The sequence below is a fragment of the Lampris incognitus genome, chromosome 12, assembly GCF_029633865.1.
Source record: "Lampris incognitus isolate fLamInc1 chromosome 12, fLamInc1.hap2, whole genome shotgun sequence".
NCBI lineage: Eukaryota > Metazoa > Chordata > Actinopteri > Lampriformes > Lampridae > Lampris > Lampris incognitus.
In genome coordinates this window covers 52,553,595-52,574,670 of record NC_079222.1, presented here as the reverse complement: position 1 = coordinate 52,574,670, position 21,076 = coordinate 52,553,595, and the positions used below count along the sequence as shown (strand labels likewise).

The 21,076-nt window shown below is 46.8% G+C and overlaps 1 protein-coding gene across 3 annotated transcripts in view; it reads right to left on the bottom strand.

Annotated features, from left to right (window-relative positions):
* The window catches only part of chd1 (chromodomain helicase DNA binding protein 1), a 145,268-nt gene that overhangs the window by 37,355 nt on the left and 86,837 nt on the right, over positions 1-21,076 (bottom strand). For all 3 annotated transcript variants that reach the window (XM_056290539.1, XM_056290540.1, XM_056290541.1), the window contains exons 26-29: positions 10,243-10,381; positions 9,706-9,856; positions 9,050-9,172; positions 6,986-7,135 (exon numbers count right to left, since the gene is read on the bottom strand). In XM_056290539.1, coding sequence (XP_056146514.1) covers positions 6,986-7,135; positions 9,050-9,172; positions 9,706-9,856; positions 10,243-10,381 — 563 coding nt within the window. The remainder of the gene's footprint in view (positions 1-6,985; positions 7,136-9,049; positions 9,173-9,705; positions 9,857-10,242; positions 10,382-21,076) is intronic.

The following is a 21,076-nucleotide window of genomic DNA, read 5'->3' as shown; positions in this document are numbered from 1 at the left end:
GGAATCTATTGAAGCTGCTCTCCCGACTTGGGGGTCACAGCCCCGAGTGCCATCACCACTGGGACCAATTTTGCACCTTTGCCTTCACATTCCACATCCTCTCTAGTTCCTCTTTCAGCCCTTGGTACTTTTCCTGCTTCTCATATTCCTTCTTTTTGATGTTGCTGTCAGCTGGGATTGTCACATCTACCACCACCGCAGTCTTCCATTCTTTGTCCATCACCACAATGTCCCGTTGGTTGGCCAGACCATCTGTCTGGATCCGGAAGTCACACAGGACCTTAGCCCTGTTGTCCTCAACCACCTTTGTGGTACCTCCCATCTGGACTTGGGCAATTCCAGTCTGTATTTGGCACAGATGTTCCTGTGCACGATTCCTGAAACTTGGTTGTGTAAGCTGCTATCCCTGCTAACATCTTACATCTTGTGCTGGGCTGTCTCAGAAGCACTTTTTTGTGATTTTAAAAAGACATCATCGTAGGTGCTAGGAGCACGGGTTTGAGCATTGCCATGATTGTAGAATTGCTGGGCTTTTCTAAAGCAGCAATCATATAGGTGTATAATGAATGGACCAGAATGCAAGTCACCTCATCCAAAACATTAGCTATATGAGAGGCGGCTGTTAGCCAAAGGGACAGGCCTCATCTTGCACTGACTTGTGTGACCCAGGGTATACGTTTGAGTGTTTTGAGTGCAGCAGCTAGTCACTGTTTAGTTTGACGGTAAGCCCCATATGTAGCAAAACGGTTTAGGTGAGGGCTGGCACAGTGTTTAAGTGGGTGTGGCTACTCATGTCAAGTGGGTGGACCATCCACTATGGTACTTGTAGAAAGAAAAAGTTTTTCTCTATGAGGAAGCATTGCAAGCAGGCAACTATTTGTGTACACACACACACACACACACACACACACACACACACACACACACACACACACACACACACACACACACACACACACACACACACACACGAGTCCCATAAAACGGACAAATATCTTTCCACTAGGACCACCACGCGACCCAGGCCCCATCGCTACAGGACATCCCCCTGTGGCTACCTGCTTGAGAAAGCGCCGGAGGCAGGAGGCGGTGCAAGAGGACCTGGAAGCGCTGTGTGCGCGGAGGCATCCGTGCTAGGCTAAAGGCTAACCCCTCCAGACCAGCTCTTCTGTCCATTTTACTTGCAAACATACTACTACTACTACTACTACTACTTTCAGCTGCTCTCGTTAGGGGTCGCCATAGTGGATCATCCGTTTCCATTTCTTCCCGTCTTCTGCATCTTCCACTGTCACACCAGCCACCTGCATGTTTTCCCTCACCACATCCATATATCTCCTCTTTGGCCTTTCTCTTTTCCTCTTCCCTGGCAGCTCCATTTTCGGTATCCTTCTCCCAATATACCCAGTATCTCTCCTCCACACAAGTCTCAATCTTGCCTCTCTTGTTTTGTCTCCAAGCCGTCCAATTTGAGCAGTCCCTCTAATATGATCATCCCTAATCCTGTCCTTCTTCGTCACTCCCAATGAAAATCTTAGCATCTTCAACTCTGCCACCTCCTGCTCCACCTCCTGTCTTTTCGTCAGTGCCACCATCTCCAAACCATATAACATAGCTGGTCTGACAACCATCTTGTAAACCTTCCCTTTAACTCTTGCTGGTACCCTTCTGTCGCAAATCACTTTGACACTCTTCTCCACCCACTCCACCCTGCCTGCACTCTCTTCTTCACCTCTCTTCTGCACTCCCCGTTACTTTGGACAGTTGACCCTAAGTATTTAAACTCATATGCCTTCGTCACCTCTACTCCTTGCATCCTCACCATTCCGCTGTCCTCCCTCTTATTCAAGCATAGGTATACTGTCTTTCTCCTACTGACTTTCATTCCTCTTCTCTCCAGTGTATACCTCCACCTCTCCAGGTTCTCCTCAACCTGCACCCTATTCTCACTACAGATCACAATGTCATCCGCAAACATCATCGTCCACGGAGACTCCTGCCTGATCTCATCCATCAACCTGTCCATCACCATTGCATACAAAGAAGGGCTCAGAGCCGATCCTTGATGTAATCCCACCTCGACTTCGAACCCATCTGTCATTCCAACCGCACACCTCATCAATGTCACACTTCCCTCATACATATCCTGCACCACTCCTACATACTTCTCTGCAACTCCCGACTTCTTCATACAATACCACACCTCCTCTCTCGGCACCCTGTCGTATTCTCTCTCTAAATCTACAAAGACCGAATGTAAGTCCTTCTGGCCTTCTCTATACTTCTCCACCAACATTCTCAAAGCAAACTTCGCATCTGTAGTGTTCTTTCGTGGCATGAAACCATACTGCTGCTTGCTAATCGTCACCTCTCCTCTTAACCTAGCTTCTGTTACCCTTTCCCTTATCTTCATGCTGTGGCTGATCAACCTCTTACAAACATACACTCTCTGGAAAATAAACCGGACTGTATACGGCTTCGACGGACATCCCAGCGTGAAACTAAGGACTGTTGTATTTTTGTCTTCACCGAAACCTGGCTTCACAGCAACATTCCGGACAAAGCCATACAGCCAGATGGGCTAGCATGCTACCGACCCGACAGAGCATCATCTTTGTTCATATTAACAAGGAAAGGTGTGCAAATGCTGTGATGGTCTCCAAACACTGCTCTCCACTCGTGGAGTTCACAACTGACCGTTTGTCAAGTCCCGACCATGTCCCACTTTGTCCCCTATGTTACTGTTGCCAGATTAGACAAACAAAGCTCTGAGGGGGTCCATTCCCATAGAAAAACATTGAAAACTTGTACGCGTAGTTAACATTAAAAGTCATAATTTTGATTCTTAAAAAAACATAAAAAGCGTACAGTGAACAAGTGTGTGTACGGTGGAGGGAATAGCCAGCACATAAAATCTAAAAACAGATTAAAATTACGTATTTTACCAATGGCTGCCAACGTTAGCATGGCTGCTAACGTTAGCTGTCTAGCCGCCACAGACTTGACATTAGTTAGTCTAAACTCTATCAGCCAGCATTTCTAGAGCCAGGGGTCTCAAATATCTTCTAAAGCCAGACATCAGGGACTTCAATATGCTGTGGAGCGTTATGTTCGCAATGTGAAATTCACATCTACATCCATAAATGCAAAATGCTACCGCTCAATGAAAAAAAGAGTGAAGCCTCATTTGCTCTCTGTGGAAGTGATGGCGAATGGGACTGTCACAGGGCAGAACTGCTCGTGTACTTCTGGGTAAGTAGCAAACAATATTATGTTACGTTTTTATAGCAAAGAATATGTACTACCCTGACCCTTCCTCTTAGCAGATATTGTATTGTATTTGTAGTTGCACTGGTACTTCAGCACTGGTTTGGCTATTGGATGCTTGTTTAGTAAGGAGACACATGACTAGCAGTTCTCTTGACTAGGACTACCTACGTTAAATGAACTTATTACGTCGCTTTGGATAAAATCAACTGCTAAATAACTGTAATGTAATATAGGCCATGGTTATGGTTAGTGCGCTTAGCAGAAACGTTTATCCAAAGCGATGTACAGCATACATCAACAACACTGTTAGGATAATCATACAAATACAATAACTAAAAAAGACCTAGGCCTAATAAAAGAATGATAATGATAATATAGAAATACAAATACTAAATATAATGCTAATAATTGTAATACTAATACTAATAATAAAATTATTATTGGTATTAATATTGTTATGATATAGGCCTACTACATGTTTTCATTATCCAATGTTAACATTAAAACATTTTTAATCTTGGCTCTGCTCATCCAGGTCTGCTGGTTACTGTTCCCACATTGTTGGATTGATGCACACATTAGACCTTTGTCGTGGGCAAAAAGAGGTCTGCTTGGGGCGCCATCGACACAATGCTTATTTTGAAAGGAACAAACAACATGTGTTGCTGATTTCTATCTGGCTTGGTAGGCTAGCACTTAGTTGTTGATGTTTGTTAGCTTAGCGACAGAAATGGCAACATTACCAGCATGCTTTTAACGTTATTCAGTATAGGTAGTGAACATTACTGGAACATTTAGAATATTGTCAATATCCTGAAAACAATATTGTTTTTTCTTACCTTTGAAAATATGTAGGTATTTTTGCTGACAGTGGCAGGGTTGAACTGCCAGTGTGGTCATCCACACAGCCGAATCCAGTGGTGACATCTCTAAATATTTGTTTTGGGTTTGATGAAAGGAATAAAAACAACTCCAGGATTGTGTTCTGGATATCGTGAGTCACTGTTACAGGTGCCCTACGCACACCTTTTAACCATTTTCCTGTTCAATCTCAATTCCTCCTATTTTCGCTCTCAAATTCACTTACCACCGGAACATATCAGAGTTTATCCACTCGATTTGTTTGTCTAACCCCAAGTACATTAGCAACAGTAATCATGGGTAGGAGCCCGCTGGTTGGTGGGTATAGCAGACCAATCAGAAGGCCAACAAAGGGTCAATAGTCGAGTGCCGGCCATACTATCTGCCGAGAGAATTCACTGTTGTTGTTATTGTCGCCATGTACTTGCCCCTGAGCGCTAATGCCTCAGAGCCACTGTGTGAACTACACAACGGCATCAGCAAACACCAAACCGCGTACCTCAACAGATTTTTCATTATTGCTGGGGATTTCAATCATGCAAACCTAAAGACCGCCTTTCCTAAATTCTATCAACATGTAAAATTTGCCACCAGGGAAAACAACAAATTGGACCTAATGAGAAGAATGCATACAGAGCATACCCCCATCCCCACCTTGGAAACTCAGAACACATCTCTGTTATGCTAATTCCAGCATACAGGCCACTTCTGAAACTTGCCAAACCGGTTCAGCGACAGATCAGGGTCTGACCAGAGGGGTCTATTTCAGCTCTTCAAGAACGCTTTGAGAGCACCGACTGGGGCGTTTTCAAAGCGGCAACCTTCTCTGGTGAGCATATTGATCTGGAGGAATACACAGTGACAGCCCACATCAATAAATGTATAGAGGATGTCACAGTCACCAGAATCATCTCTTTGCAGCCCAACCAGAAGCTTTGGCTGACAGCAGAAGTCCGGGCACTGTTGAGGACCTGGAATGCTGTATTCAGATCCGGTGATAAGGCAGCACTCAAGACAGCAAGGGCCAACCTGTCGTGTAGCATCAGGGAGGCAAAAAGACAATATGTAAAGTGAATCAACAGCCACTTCACTGATAGCAGAGACACATGGCGCTTGTGGAAGGGCATCCAGGCCCTCACTGGCTACAAGCCTCCTCCTCAGACCTGTGGCGGTGCCCCCATCCTCCCAGATGCACTGAATGACTTCCACGCACAATATGAGAGACAGAACAATGTGCCAGTGGTGAATACTGCATCCCTGATGGATGACCAGGTTCAGCAGATGACCGCAGATGACGTGAGAAAGATCCCAGCCGAGCCATCAGAGAATGCGCTGAGCAGCTGGCAGATGTCCTTGCTGACGTTTTCAACATCTCGCTGTCCCAGGCAGTCACCCCTACATGTTTCAAGTCTACCACCATCATACCAGTGCCAAAGAAGTCCCCTGTGTCCTACCACAATGACTACTGTCCCATTGCACTGACTCCCATCATCATGAAGTGCTTTGAGAGGCTGGTCATGAAGCACATCAAGTCCAGCCTCCCCTCCACTCTGGACCCTCTCCAGTTTGCATACCACGCTAACCGCGCCACAGAAGATGCCATAACCTCTGCTCTTCATCCAACCCTGTCCCACCTGGAGAGAAAGAACAGCTATGTGAGGATGCTGTTCATTGACTTCAGCTCAGCCTTAAACCCAATCATACCACAACAACTGTTTGAAAAGCTGGGCCAGTTAGGCCTTAACACCTCCCTCTGAAACTCGGTGCTGGACTTCCTCACGGGGAGGCCACAGTCAGTGCAAATTGGCAAGATCACCTCCAGGACCATCACACTGAGCACCGGCGCGCCACAGGGCTGTGTGCTCAGTCCGCTCTTGTTCACCCTGCTGACTCACAACTGCACAGTATCATTCACCTCCAACCTCATTATAAAGTTTACTGATGATGCCACAGTGGTAGGTCTCATCAGCAACGACGATGAATCATCATACAGAGCGGAGGTGGATTAACTGGTAATGAGGTGCAAAAACAACAACCTCTCCCTAAACATAGGAAAAACTAAGGAGGTCATTATTGACTTTAGACAGACCAGCGCCCACCATACCCCTCTGACCATCAATGGTACAGATGTGGAGAGAGTCAGCCGTGTTAAGTTCCTGGGAGTTCACATCACAGAGGACCTCTCCTGGTCCTCACATGTCACTGTGCCCAGCAGCGTCTTCACTTCCTGCGGCGTCTGAAGAAGGCGAGTCTCCCCCCACCCATCCTTATCATATTCTACAGAGGCACCATAGAGAGCATTCTGACCAGCTGTATCTCTGTCTGGCATGGGAACTGTAAGGCCTCCGACCACAAATCCCTACAGTGGATAGTGAAGACAGCTGGAGAGATCATAGGAACTGCTCTCCCATCCATCCAGGCCATCTATGATGCACGGTGCACCAGAAGGCTCTCAGAATCGTGAAGGACCCCACTCACCCTTCCAACATCCACTTCACTCTCTTACCCACTGGCAGGAGGTAGCTGAGCATCTGTGCTGCCTCCACCAGACTATGCAATAATTTCATTCCTCAGACTGTGAGGTTAGACCTTCCACAAAATGACTTTCTGACAGTCTTACTCACTGTCCGTGTCAGGTGTACTTGTGATGTTTAGGTCTGTGAAGTAATTTTTGTTTTTAATGCACTTTTTGTTTTTAATATTTATTGTGTGTTATTTGTTTTTATGTGGCATTGAGGTCCTTGTGAAATGCAATTTCGTTCCCTTGTATGTATGAGACATGCATATGAGGCAATAACAATAAAAGCAGTCTAAGTCCACCCTGATGGTAATACTGTATGGCCCTTTGATTTACCTTTTCTTCCTCAATCTCCTCAATGTCCTCCTCCTCTGACCTCTTGTCTGAGGGTGGATCTGAAGATGGACCCTTTATCACTGCATCCATCTTGTTTGGCTTCGCAGCTTTGTTCTTTTTGCTCCTTGGTTTCCTCTTCCGTGAATTGCCCTGTATACATACAAAAAGGAGTGATAGTAGACGATGGAGTGAGCACTGCTGGGAATTTGATCATCTCTATTCCCTAGAATGGCTAATTAACCTGTTCTAAGGCTAAACAGCTTCAAGGGGAAATTCACAGATTTTCAACCTTATCTCTATCTGCAACAGGTACAGCACCAAAAACACCTGCAGCTCTTTCAGAGCTCTGAAAGTTGTTTTTTTTCCCTGTCTGCCAAGTGACATATTGTGATGTATGTTCGTGAAAAGAAAAACTACAGCTTAGCAGGGGTTCTAATACCATAATCCTTTCTAAAGATGCCATTCAAAAAACATCCTTGTTCTCTTGGCTAAACTGTTTCGAATATCCCACAGCACTAGCACATCCCACAGCACTAGCGCAGAGGATTTTGTGGACGACGGCACAGCAGCTTAAAGACCCTGAGGCAAATTTCTAATTTGTAATCTTGGGCTATACAAATAAAATTGACTTGATTTACACACAATGCACAATGTACATGAAGGTGCTGTGGGGAGAGACTGACCAGGAGAACAGTTTTTTCTGTCAATATGGAAAACTAGGGCTGGGTTTTCCTGATTCGAATCGATCATCATCTGATTATTGTTCATTTAATCCCTGAATCAATCTTTTAATGCCCCCTCCCCACCACTGACATATGAAAACACCAGAACCTGCTTTGGGGTCAATTCTTAATGTAAACATTAATATGTTTAATAATGCATCAGGTTAGAGTGTTCCTTATACAATTTACAGCATAAGTTCCCCGAGAATCTCTTTCATATCCAAGCATAATGGGTATTGTAACTGAAATATAGCTAACTGAATCAATATGGAATCGAAAATTAAATCAATTTGGGACCCGGTGAATCGGAATCGAATCGACAGGAGAAATCAGTGGCGATACCCAGCTCTATGGAACAAAGTGCAGACCCCCCCCCCCTTTTTTCTCCCAAATTGTACTTGGCCAATTACCTCACTCTTCAGAGCCATCCCGGTCGCCGCTCCACCCCCTCTGCTGATCTGGGGAGGGCTGCAGACTACCGCATGTCTCCTCCGATACATGTGGAGTCACCAGCTGCTTCTTTTCATCTGACAGTGAGGAGTTTCACCAGGGGGGTGTAGCACGTGGGAGGATCACGCTATTCCCCCCAGCCCTCCCTCCCAACAGGCCAGCCCCCCTGACCGACCAGAGGAGGCGCTCGTGCAGCGACCAGGACACATACCCACATCCGCCTTCCCACCTGCAGCCAAGTGTGTCTGTAGGGATGCCCGACCAAGCCGGAGGTAACACGGGGATTCGAACCGGCGATCCATGTGTTGGTAGGCAATGGAATAGACCGCTACTCCACCTGGATGCCCTCACACTTCTGTTCTATTCAAATTATTTCTCTACCATATCCATTTCTGCTTTCCTCACTGTTAGTGCTAACATAGTTCTCAATCTTGTTATTGCACCCTATCCAACTTCATCATCGCTTGAATTGTTGAATCGGTTCATCCAGATGAACCGATTCAACTTTATGGGAATTTCTTACCTGGATTATTCAGCATGCATCAAAACACCAAGACCATTGTTGAGAAAGGCTACTACAAACTCATCTATCATTTCAAAAGTAAAAGTTTATCTATGGCTGTGATCACAGTAGACACGTTTTAACACGAAGCTTGCCGTACGGCTTAATGGTCAATGCTTGCTCATTGCCATACCTAAATGAAATGGACCCATTATTAATTCTATTAGCTATTTTGCTGTATTAATCTTGCTTTGCTTACATCACTTGGTCCCAAGAGCCACCCAGCACTTGGATGGGTTTTCACCTTTAGCAGCAATCTCACAAAAGTGGCATAGGATGTAGTTGCTTTCTAATCAGAGTGAGGTAGCTTTAACATCCACGTAGACTTACCACCCCTGCTTGTCTCTGTGCTTCCTTTTTGGCCAGATCCTTGCTTAGTAATTTGATGAGGTAGTCTGCTCTTGTCTGCAGCTGTTTGGCCTGTGGTTTTTTGTCAGGGTCATCTGGTAAAAGCTGGTTTAGAATGGACAGAAAAGACCTTGGGTTAAACCTAAAATGTTTCCATCATCCTTTTATTTTCCAAATACACAGCATTTGCAGTTGTGACTTTCTTTCTTTTTTTTTTTGATTTTTCTCTCTTTTTCTCCCCAATTGTACTCGTCCGATTAACCAACTCTTCTGAGCTGTCCTGGTCAGTGCTCCACCTCCTCTGCTGATCCGGGGAGGGCTGCAGACTACCACGTCTCCTCCGATACATGTGGTGTCACGAGCCGCTTCTTTTCACCTGACAGTGAGGAGTTTCACCAGGGGGACGTAGCGCGTGGGAGAATCACGCTATCCCCCCCCCCCCTCAACAGACCGACCAGAGGAGGTGCTAGTGCAGTGACCAGGACACATACCCACATCCGGCTTCCCACCTACAGACACGGCCAATTGTGTCTGTAGGGACACTCGACAAAAAGCTTTCTTAGAGAATCAAGAGTACCAACGCCTCGACCTAATGACACTTCAACTGTATCATGGACAAACTGTACCTGTGAGCTTACCTTGTGCGTAAGGTTGAGATCTGGGTCCATCTTGATCATCTCCCAGCTGCCGTACCCATACTCATAGATGCCTATGAGGAGACTGGAGTCATCCTCCTTCCCCCACTCAATGTCAAAGTGTGCTGCTTTTGAGTGGCACGGAATCATGTACCTATTTATACAAGGCGTTTCTTTTAATCTTTTTTCATTCCTGTTTACACAGGCGCATGCATGGTGGTCATTTTGGACACTGGAATGTGACCAGTTCTATTTTAGTTAGGGATGCACAAAAATAAAATGTATTGGTAAATACAAATATGAAATGAAAGTTCTTTGTCATTCTATCTCTTGATGTTTTAGCAGGACGGCTTTAACGGCTACTTTCTTGTCATTACCAGCAACCATGAAAAGGCACTTTATTGTTGCCATTTTTACCAATATGATCATCGGAATCATCGGAATTGTTATTCTACTGACACCAGAAGATGGTATAAGTTTCAATGCATCCCTGACTAAAGCCTTTAATGTGTGAAGGAAAAGAAAAGGAACTGTGATTACTTCTTCCTCTCTTCCGGGTCAGCAGGAATTGCCTTGTGGAGGGGTGCCAACTCTTCTTCATGAGAGATAACAAGCTTGGCATTTACTTGAACACCAGATATCCTGAAAGTTGGACCCTTCATCTTTCCTCTTCTGCCTCCTGATGGTAAACCAAAGTGGAGATGATTTTGTGATTGTACACCATGCACGTTCACTATCTTCTGCTGTAGGAGTAATCGGCCCATATTCATAAATCTCAGCAGTAATAGCAGGATGAAAAATGGATGGGTGTTGAAGAGATGTGGATTACCGGTGAAGCAGAAAAGGCGCTGCCTATTGGACACGTTCAGTCTTATTAGTCATTAAAATTCTCTTGCACAAGCTTATGTAGTTAAAATAGTAGGAATGAGGGGAGTCAATGGTTTCACAGGTGCTCTCTATCATCAACTGCTCACTCACATCTGGGTTCGTACCTGACTTATGTGTTCAGCCTCTCCTCAAAAAACCCCCCAAAAACCCCTCTCTCGATCCGGCAAGGGTAGAGAATTATAGACCGATTTCTAAACTTTCTTTTTTATCCAAAATCCTTGAAAAAATTGTTTCGGACCAAATCCTGCAGCTGACTGAGGGTCTTAACATTTTCAGTAAATTTCAATCAGGCTTTCGTCACAAGTATAGTACTGAGACTGCATTACTAATAAGAGTGTCCAATGACATTCTTAGTAATACTGATAAAGGTGAGTACTCTATTCTTATTCTTCAAGATTTAACCGCTGCCTTTGATACCATCAACCATGCCATCTTAATTGATAGGTTGGAGAACTGGGTTGGTATTTCTGGTGCAGCGTTAAATTAGTTTCACTCTTATGTGACTAATAGATATTTTAATGTTTGTATTAACAATCTTGTATCCTCGTTAGCGCCCATACCGTGTAGAGTCCATCAGGGCCAATTTTCTTCTCTTCATACATGCCTCCTCTGGGTCATTTGTTTAGTCACTTTCAAGACATGTCATATCACTGTTATGCCGATGATACTCGGATCTATTTCTCTGCCAGCTCAATAACCTGAATCAACTGTCCTCCCTCAATGATTACTTAGCTGCCACCAAAGACTGGATGTCCCTTAATTTCTTCCATCTAAAACCCCGACAAAACTGAAATTCTCTTAATTGGTCCTGAGAACTTTGTCACTTCATTCGAACATCAAACCTACCGCTAAAAATCTTGGTATCATCTTTGACCAGAATGTCTTTTGATCACCATGTTACTAAACTCGTCCAATCCCAAATAATCAGAAATATTTTGTGTTTTAAGGATATCGAAATATTAATTCACACTTTCATTTTCTCCCATCTAGATTACTGTAACTCCCTCTACTCTTGCCTCAACCAAGCTACTTTCAATCGTCTACAGTTGGTTCAGAATGCAGCTGCTAGACTACTAAGTAGAACTAGCCGTATGTCCCATATTACCCCTATTCTTGCATCCCTCCATTGGCTTCCCGTAAAATTCAGAATAATCTATAAGATCTTAATGATTACATTTAAAGCACTGCATGATCTTGTCCCCAGTTACATTTCTGATCTTCTCACTCCTCATACCACTTCCCAACCACTCCGATCATCAAATGTCTTTTATCCATCCCTCACTCCAACTGCAAAAACAAAAGGTGACCTCGCCTTTGCAGTTTTAGCCCCAAGCCTCTGGAATAATCTCCCCCAATCCATTAGATCTGCTGAATCTTTGGACTGTTTTAAGCAGCTTCTAAAAACCCATCTTTTTAGGCAAGCCTTTTTATAGATCCCAATCCCCGCCTTCTGTTTTGGTTCGTTTTTAGCTTGGCCTGTTACTCCCTGTGCCATGTTTTATTTTCATTTATTTTATGTATTTACATGTATTTTTTCTAATCAAGTGTGTTATATAAATAAAACTTTACTTACATTATAACAACATACTATGCCTACTATACATGTTTAGGGTGCTAACATGATGGCTAACACTGACCAAGCCAACTCCACTGCCTCGGACAATGCTATTCTCAGTGCTATTGATCACTTTGAGCTGATATAACATCTGTGTTAACATCACTGAAAGAGGACATTTGCGCTCCCTAGGACACTAAAATAGACACTTTGGCAACGTCTCTGAGGTCCAAAATTGCACTGATAGGGACAGAATTGCATGGCGACTTAGCGTCAGCCAGATCCGATGCTGGGGCTCTGTCTAGCCACATGACAGTGAAAAGGGGGGCAAATCACTGGTCGGATGAGACACCATCCCTGGAGCGCAAGGTAAAAGTCTCGCTAAACAGGTGGCTTTCCTATCCAATAAGTGTGAGGATTTAAAGGGGAGGTCACGCAGGAACAATCTGAGAATTATTGGTATACGTGAAGGCGTGATGGGACCATGTCCAACTGACCTCATTGCTGGCCTGCTTAAAGATGTTCTGCAACTAGAAGAAAGGCCGCTGCTTGACAGAGCACACCGTTTCCTGCTGCGGCGTCCCTATTCTGGAGAGGTCACGTCCCTTCATTGTTCATGTGCACTATTTTAGTGTCAAGGTGGACATTATGCAATGTGCAAGACAAGCGGGTCCACTTCTCTACAATGGGCAAAGATTTCTACTATTCCCGGACTACACTGCTACTGCTGCTAAGAAGAGAGCGGTATTCGACGAGGCCAAATGCTCCAAGATTGCCAGGGGAAAATATAGCCTGCTTTTCCCTGCGCGATTTAGGATTACACACAATGGCAACCAGTCCATATTTAATACTCCCGAAGAAGCAACATCCTTTATGTGGAGTAATATCCTGGTCACCTAGTCAACTCATGTTGGTTCGATGTTATTAACCACATATGGTAAAGTAATATGGCAATATTATTGATGTTAGCTTCCTGGGATAACAACTAGCTATGCTAGCTGACCGACTATAGCCTAGCTCTGATTGCTAATGCTAGCATTACCTGTGCACCAAAACAAATGCTGGACTTTTCTTTTACTACTAACGTCACTTGTGGGTAAACAAAGGAAAAGGGTGATAGTTACGTCGACATGGAAATATTCATTTACTTGATGATTAATGTATTTTGTTTAACATTGCTGGAATGGTATTTGGCCTGCCGGTTTGTTATTAGCCGGTCTTGCTATGCTAAGTTAGTAGTTTTTAGCCACCGCAGCCTGTTGTCAGCTGTTCACTGAAACTCCAGCTCATACAACGTATTTGATAAGAGAATAGTAATTACATGGAAATGACACCATTTGCATAAATTGCACTTTACAATATTACCTGGCTGATGCTAGACAAGCTATCACTGCCTGAATACACTGGAACTGTTTCTTGTTGTTCTCCCACTGAAATGGTTCACTAATGTTCCTAAGTGCCGACACTTTTTTCCCCCTCCAAATGTCCACTTGGCAGGGCAGTAATTGTTTGCATGTTTGTTAAGGCTACGCAATACCATGCATGCCCCTGTTCGGCGTGGATGAGAGGTTGGGGTCGAGAAAGAGGGCTCTGGGGAGGTGGATGGCAAGATGTATGAATAATGGTGTTTTAACACACACACTTTTTTCTTTTCCCCACTCCCTTTTTTCCCTATATTTACTTTAGAACTTGTACTGAACTATAGAACATGCATCAAAGAGCGTAAAAACCACACAGAGCCACTGACCCCAACAGATTTCTTAGAGAGACCCTGGCAAAAGCTGGGGATGGGGCTGTTTACCCTGAAAGGCTAAACATACCTGTTGGTAGTGGACTATTACTCACGTAATTTGTACTAGTTACTAGTAGTACTCATCAAGCTCTTTTTCTGACTTTGTAGCTAAATGGTGGTAGGAACATGGTGTTGAGAATACTCAACACCATGTTCCTACATGGTTGATGTGCCCCATGGTACAGTTCATAGGAACCTGCATCATCTTGTTCCTATGGATGGGACTGAGATTAACAGCACCACATAGGGTAGCCCCCGGGTGCCTGCAGACTCTGCACCCACACACACTCCAAAGAAACAAACACCCTGTGCCAGACCAGAACTCACTACATCCAAAACCAGATCTGGGAGGCCAATAGTGAAGCCACAAAGACTGGACTTGTAATGGACAATTAATTCGGGTCAAGGCTGAGCAGCTGTCAGGAGTGGGCAGAATAATCCCCTCAACTGACTCAGAAGGTACAGGTAGTCTACCCTGGCCTTCAAGTTTAGAGAGGGAAAAAAAGGTTTTCCGACGTGTTCAACTTAAAAGGGGAGATGTGGTATAATCTGTATAGCCCCCCCCCCATCAGACTGAGTAATGGTTTAGCCCATGCAGTGAACTCTGGGGCGAGCTTGAGCCTTGCTCTCTTTGATTACTTACTCCGTGGAGTGAGTTACGTTCATATGCAATAATTGATAAAGAATACTTACTTGTTGAAAATATAAAGTTGTCTAGCAGTTACATTACTTATGCACACATAATTAAACAGATAACACAACAGTATGTCCAAGCCTTAAGTCTTATAAGGAAAACCCCACCCTGATTTCATACATGGCCTATCTGGAATCCAGTTGACGGAACTCCGTGGAGAACTTTAATCCCAGAACACCTCTACTTCCTGAAGAGGCTAAAGACCTTTGGAATGGCTCCTAACATCCTCACACACTTTTACAGATTAACTAATGAGAGCATCCTGACTGGTTGCATAACTGCATGGTATGGCAGCTGCTCTGCTTGCGATCATAAGGCTCTCCAGAGAGTGATGAGGACGGCCGAGCACATCATTGCCAGTAAGCTCCTAAGCCTTACATACACACAAAGCCTGAAGGCTCGTAAAGTCATTATGGACCTCAGTCACCCAGCAAACAGACTCTTTTCCTTGTTGCCGTTTGGCAAGCGATACCAGAGCATCCAGTGTCGAACCTGTAGACTTCAGTTTCTAGCTCCAGGCCATCAGGCTATTTAACAGCTATTAACATGACTGTACTATGTATCTATTGCTACATGTATCTACTGCTACCTTGCACCATACTGCTGCTGGTGCTTACTGCTCATGTTTTACTTTGCACTGGACAGCTAAGATTTGCACTGTATTGCATTTTGCAGAGAACGGGGCATACCTTTCTAGCCTTGGAAGCACTGTACAACACTGATCTTTGTAAAAAGATCTTTACTATTGCCTTACTTTAGTAATTTTATCCTCTATTAACGTCTTTTCATCAATGTTATTACTTGTGTTTGCATATGTTCCTGACCTGACTCCTCCTCACGCACATTGCATTATCCAGAATGACTCAATGTTATTTTGCACACGTGACAAATAAATAGTTTAAATTTTGGAAGAAGTTGTAAATTGCCCAAAATGCAAAAGTTGTCATTTCAGTTTCATCAAGTGAGTGCTGTAAATCCGGCCTGTGTCGCGTTTGTGTTCACAAACTAAAATTCCTGAGCATGCGCAGGGTCTTGTTTACACAGAACACACTTGTTGCTGTTGCCGTCTGTGAACACACTCCAGAGTAAACCCAGTGGAGGTGAAGGGCTTGGATAATGCCGCCATCTCTGATGTTGGCTATAACATGGCTGCTGGTGAGCAGGAGAACATCACTGTTGGTTTCAGTCTTCACATAGACCATGTGGACAATACAAAAAGATCTAAGAAATACACCCACCTGATCTTTTAAGGTGCTGCCTACTTCAAGAGTTTTACTGTCAAAAGCACTGAATACTGACATCTTAACCAAACTGTTTCTGTGTGGTGGTAGCAGTGCTTGCGCTTCACAGGAAGGTACTGTTGGCCAGTCTTTTATTTTTGACTTTGTCACTGAAGAAAGATAGGATTTCATTAATCTTATTGGCAGATAGGAGGTCAGGGAGTAACTATGTTGGGGGATTCATCAAATTATCAAGCATGGCAAATAAGATGAGGGATTTTTCTTTTTTACGATTTTTCCCCACTTTTCTCCCCAATTGTGCTTGGCCTATACCCCACTCTTTCCAGCCATTCTGGTCGCTGTTCCACCCCCTCTGCTGATCCGGGGAGGTCTTCAGACTACCACATGTCTCCTCCGATACAAGTGGAGTCACCAGCCGCTTCTTTTCATCTGACAGAGAGGAGTTTCACCAGGGGGATGTAGTGCATGGGAGGATCACGTTATTCCCCCCAGTTCCCCCTCCCCCCTGAACAGGCGCCCCGACGGACCAGAGGAGGCACTAGTGCAGCGACCAGGACACATACCCACACCCGGCTTCCCAACAACAGACACAGCCAATTATGTCTGTAAGGACGCCCAACCAAGCTGGAGGTAACACGGGGATTCAAACCGGCAATCCCCATGTTGGTAGGCAACGGAATAGACCGCTACGCTACCCGGACGCCAGACCCAAAAGCCACAAAATTCTTTAATATTGTCTTTGGGATTATCTATGTGGATATCTAAAATTTAACTTTTGTGAAAAGACAAGCATGTATCTTAACTGTCTGGCTAGCATCTGTTTTATCTCAAATGTACAAACTGCATATCATGTAAAAACTGCATATCATGTATAAACTGCATATCGTGTAAAAACTGCATATCACGTATAAACTGCATATGATGTATAAACTGAATATGATGTAAAAACTGCATATGATGGATAAACTGCATATGATGTAAAAACTGAATATGATGTAAAAACTGCATATGATGTATAAACTGCATATGATGGATAAACTGCATATCATGTAAAAACTGCATATCATGTATAAACTGCATATCATGTAAAACTGCATATGATATAAAAAACTGCATATGATGTTGTGGCAGTGCAGGAATGAGGAGACGGAGATCGAGTCAAGTAAATTCCATTTACTCGCCACACAAAACGACACCGATACAGCACAATCTCTCGTGGCAACCAGCTAACCGCTAGGCTGCTGCAAACATGGCTCCACCCTGGAAACTCTAAGCAGTGCCTACGTCAGCACTCTGAACGTCGTCCTTAAAGGAGCAGCAGCCCCTGGTGAATCTACCTTCAATTGTGTATCACCACACAGGCCCCCCCAGAATTCACCATCACGAAAAAATGCAAAACAGTAATGTAAAACAAAAGTAGTCAGTGAAACACAAACAGCCAACAGGCGAAAAGTCCTCAGTGAAACAGTCCACGTCTCAGGGGGCGGACCAGTCGTCCAAAACGGCTGCGCTGAATGGGTATCGGGGCGGGAGCAGGGGAGAGAGCCGGAGCCCAGGCAGGGGCTGAGGCTGGGCCAGGGGCCTGAGAAGGGGGCCATCTACGCCGCGAGGGCAGGGCCAGTTCGACTGACCTACTCAGTTCCAACTGGGCAGGCTTGAGACGGTCCACCGAGACCTGCTCCGGCTTGCCCCCAATGTCCACCACAAAGTTCTTAGGCCCCGCTTCCAGGACGCGGAAGAGCCCGTCGTAGGGGGCCTACAGGGGGATACGGTGGCTGTTGTGGCGGATGAAGATGTACCTGGCCGACAGCAGATTCTTGGGGACAAAGGACTGAGGGAGGCAGCGGTGAGATGTAGGGATCGGAGCGAAAGCGTTGGCACTGTCCCGGGCCACAGCCCGATGAGAAGCTGCTGACCAGGGGGCCACAGCATCTGGGAGAAACCGAACCGGGGACATGCAGCGGCTGGCCATAAACCAGCTCGGCAGTTGAGGACTGGACATCTGTCTTGGGGGCAGAGCGAAGGCCGAGCATGACCCATGGGAGGCAATCGGCCCAGTTGTTGTCTGTGAGGCTGGCATGAAGAGCGGCCTTCATAGACCGATGAAACCACTCACAAAGTCCGTTGCCCTGCGGGTTGTACGCTGTGGTGCAGTGGAGCTTCACCCCCAGCCCCTCCGTAACTGTAGTCCAGAGCTCCGACGTGAACTGCGGGCCCGTCAGAGGTGAGGTCAGCCAGCGTGCCAAAATGAGCCACCCAGGACCCGACGAATGCCCGGGCCACATCAGTTGACGTGGTCGATGACAGGGGAACAGCGACCAAGTTGTCTTTGCTAGCCACGTGCCGGATGTCCGTGGTAAACTCCAACATAGCAGAGAGCTGACGCTGTTGGGGTCCAGACCACGGCTCGGAGGTCTTGGCCATGGCAAATGTGAGCAGCCTGTGGTCGACGAAGGCAGTGAAACAGCAGCCTTCCAACAGGCACCTGAAGTGTCGGGAGGCGAGGAAGAGACCCAGGAGCTCCCGGTCGAAAGTGCTGTACTTCTGCTCATTGTCCTTAAGCTGTTTGCTAAAGAAGGCAAGGGGCTGCCAGGTGCCGCCCAACCACTGCTCGCACACCGCCCCGACCGCATAGTCAGAGGCGTCGGTCGTGAGGGCAATCGGGGCAGTGGGGGACGGGTGCGCCAGCAAAGCAGCATTGGCCAGCACAGCCTTGGCGTCATCGAAAGCTTCGTCCATCCCCAGGGACTAGTCTACCTCGCCCTTGGCTTCTTTGCCTCGCAGGGCCTCGTACAAGGGCCGCATGCGGCGAGCTGCGTGGGGAATGAACCCGTTATAAAAGTTCACAATGCCCAAGAACTCTTGCAGGGACTTCACAGTGCGGGGCGTGGAAAACTGGCGACGGCGTCCACTCTGGCAGGAAGCGGAACGGCTCCTTGCAGGGAGATGCGGTGGCCGAGGAAGTCAATGGATGACAGGCCAAACTGGCACTTGGTTGGGTTGACTATTGAGTCCATGCGCACTGAGCCGCTCAAACAACTGCCGGAGCTATGTCAGGTGCTCCTCTGCGGATGCGATGGCCACGAGAATGTCATCCAAGTAAACTAACAAGAACGGCATATCCCGTAGCACAGAGTCCATCAGCGGCTGGAACGTCTGCACTGCCCCCTTGAGACCGAGGGGCATCCGCAGGAACTCGAAGAGTCCAAATGGTGTGATGACTGCTGTCTTGGGCATGTCCTGATGGTGAAGCGGTACCTGGCGGTAGCCCCACACCAAATCTACTTTGGAAAAGATGGTGGCCCCTGCCAGGTGGGCGGAGAAGTCCTGTATGTGCGGGACGGGGTACCAGTCAGGGGTTGTGGCGTTGTTCAGGCGACGAAAATCGCCGCAGGGGCGCCAACTGCTGTTAGCCTTAGAAACCATGTACAGGGGGGAGGCCCACGGGCTGTCCGAGCGGCGCACAATGCCGAGGCATTCCATGGTGGCAAACTCCTCCCTGGCGATCGTGAGCTCAGCAGAGTCGAGGCGCCGAGCACGTGCTTAGACCGGGGGGCCGTCGGTGGCAATATGGTCCTCCACGCGGTGCCTAGCCACCGCTTACGAGAACGCAGGTGTGGTGAGGTCAAGGAACTCTGCGAGCAGTTGTTGATATGTGTCTCCGGCGGCGAGCATGTTTGACAGGCCGAGCGTCCCTGCACCTCCCAGTGTGCACGGGTATGTAGCGAAAGAGACAGCATCAATCAAGCGACAGTTCGTTACATCCACCAGCAGCCTGAAGGCGCACAGGAAGTCCATGCCCAGGAGGGGAACCGACACTGCGGCCATAACGAAGTCCCAGCCAAAACGCCGCCAGCCGAAACACACCTCCACATACCTGGTGCCGTAGGTATATGGGCGTGCTGTTCGTGGCATCCATCGGGGGCCTTGTCTGCCGGCCATGGTGTCCGCGGCCGATGCAGGCAGGATGCTACGCTGAGCGCCCAAATCGACCAGCAGCCGCCGGCCAGATAAGGCATCCTTGATAAACAACAGCCTGCTGTTCTCACCGGCGCTCATACCTGCTACTGAGCACTGGCCCTGGCGTTTCCCTGGACGATGAAGCTGCATGGCGGGCGACACTGCTTGGCCCTGGCACCAAACCTGTTGTGGTAATAACACAACCCGCTGTCACGCTGGCGGCGGGCAGCCAACGCAGCCGCGGTGCCCGCTGCGTCCTCCAGAGGCGGGGGTGAGGTCTGGGTGGGGAGCATCGCATAAACGAACTGCTGCCGGTTGGCGAGGAAAATCCTGTCCGCTTCCGCATCCAGAGCGCGGTAGTCTTTGGTGGAGGAGAGGGGGAGCTGGCTAGCGCAGTGCGCACAGGCGCTGGGAGCTGCCGTAGAAAAATATGGGTGAAAATGAAGGAGGGATCCGCCGAGCCCAAAACGGCCAACATCTTCTCCAGCAGCTCAGAAGGTTTGCTATCGCCGAGTCTGTTGAATGACAACAGGCGATCCGCCTTCTCCATTTCCGACAGCTCGAAGAGCTGCAAATGGAATGTCTTGAGTGCACCATATTTTCCCACAGCCAGGGGGGCTTCCAGTAGCCCCATAGCTCGGGCCGTTGTCTGGGCATCTAACGCTGCCACCACATGGAAATACCTCGTAACGTCCCGCATTATTCCTCCCAGCTTGAACTGGGCTTCAATGTGCTGAAACCATGGCTGGGGACTGCTGCCAAAAGTCGGGCAACTTCACCGTTGCTGCTGAGATGCTAGCGCTAACGTGAGCCATACCGTTAGCATCACTCAGAGCCGGAGCGGTGTCGTCATCGCTTTGGGTCGACATGTTCGTTGTCAACGTGCGGGGTCACCAATGTGGGAGTGCAGGAATGAGGAGACGGAGAGATCGAGTCGAGTCAATTCCATTTACTCGCCACACAAAATGACACCGATACAGCACAATCTCTTGTGGAAACCAGCTAACCGCTAGGCTGCGGAAAACATGGCTCCACCTCGGAAACTCTAAGCAGTGCCTACGTCAGCACTCTGAACTTCTGCCTTAAAGGAGCAGCAGCCCCTGGTGAATCTACCCTCAATTGTGTATCACCACAATGTAAAAACTGCATATCACGTACAAACTGCATATCGTGTAAAAAGTGCATATGATGGATAAACTGTATATCATGTATAAACTGCATTCTCTCATTAATGAGAGTTCACT